The following is a 966-nucleotide window of genomic DNA, read 5'->3' on the forward strand; positions in this document are numbered from 1 at the left end:
GTTGAACATGGGAGGTACCAGGAGATAGAGAATAGCAAACATGACATGTACTACTCGGGGCACATGATGTCCAAAGCGATGGGTGAGAAAAGTAAAGAGGGCTGGGATATAAAGAGCCAAGATGACACAGATATGGGAAGCACATGTGCCAAAAGCCTTGAGCCGGGCTTCACCTGAGGGTAACCCCAGAACAGTTCTCAAAATTATTACATAGGATACACTGATGACGATAATATCAAAGCCAACTACAGAGAACGCCACAAAAAGTCCATATGCACGATTTACTCTAGTGTCAGCACACACCAACTTCAGCACAGCCATGCGCTCACAGTATGACTGGGGGATTATCCGACTGGGGCAGAAGGGCATCCTGGACACCAAGAAGCAGAAAGGACTCACCCATAGCAACCCTCTCATCATCACACCTCCCCCCAGTTTACCTACAACAGATGGGGTCAGGATACTAGAGTGATGCAGTGGGAAGCAGATAGCCACATAACGGTCCAAGGCCATAGCCATGAGCAATCCGGACTCCACCGAAGAAAAGGCATGGATGAAGAACAACTGGATGAGGCAGGCATGGTATTCAATCTCATGATCGTGAAACCAGAATATGGCCAGCATTTTAGGTTGTGTGGAAATGGAGAGGACCAGGTCAGTGGTAGCCAGCATGGCCAGAAAGAGGTACATGGGCTCATGCAAGGAGGGATCAGTTCGGATTACATGAAGGAGAGTGATATTGCTGACTAGAGCCACAACATACATGGCACAGAATGGAAAGGCAACCCCAAACTGGGAATTCTCCAATCCTGGGATCCCAAGCAGGATGAAGGACACAGGATGAGAAGAGCTGTTCCCTGAAGTCAGCATTGCACTCTGGCTTATATTTCCTCACTAGAAAGGTAATCTACTCTCTGCAGGAGAGTAGATTAAGATAATTAATTAATTAAGATAATTAAGATAAAT

At 46.7% G+C, this 966-nt stretch overlaps 1 protein-coding gene across 1 annotated transcript in view; it reads right to left on the reverse strand.

The window, feature by feature from the left end:
* The window catches only part of LOC105000854 (olfactory receptor 52R1-like), a 1,338-nt gene extending 468 nt beyond the window's left edge, over window positions 1–870 (reverse strand). Inside the window, exon 1 of the mRNA XM_010856922.1 lies at window positions 174–870. Within this exon, the coding sequence (XP_010855224.1) occupies window positions 174–870 (697 nt within the window). The remainder of the gene's footprint in view (window positions 1–173) is intronic.
* Window positions 871–966: the final 96 nt, after the last annotated feature.

The sequence above is a fragment of the Bison bison genome, unplaced genomic scaffold, assembly GCF_000754665.1.
Source record: "Bison bison bison isolate TAMUID 2011002044 unplaced genomic scaffold, Bison_UMD1.0 scf7180017854484, whole genome shotgun sequence".
In the NCBI taxonomy this organism is placed as follows: Eukaryota; Metazoa; Chordata; class Mammalia; order Artiodactyla; family Bovidae; genus Bison; species Bison bison.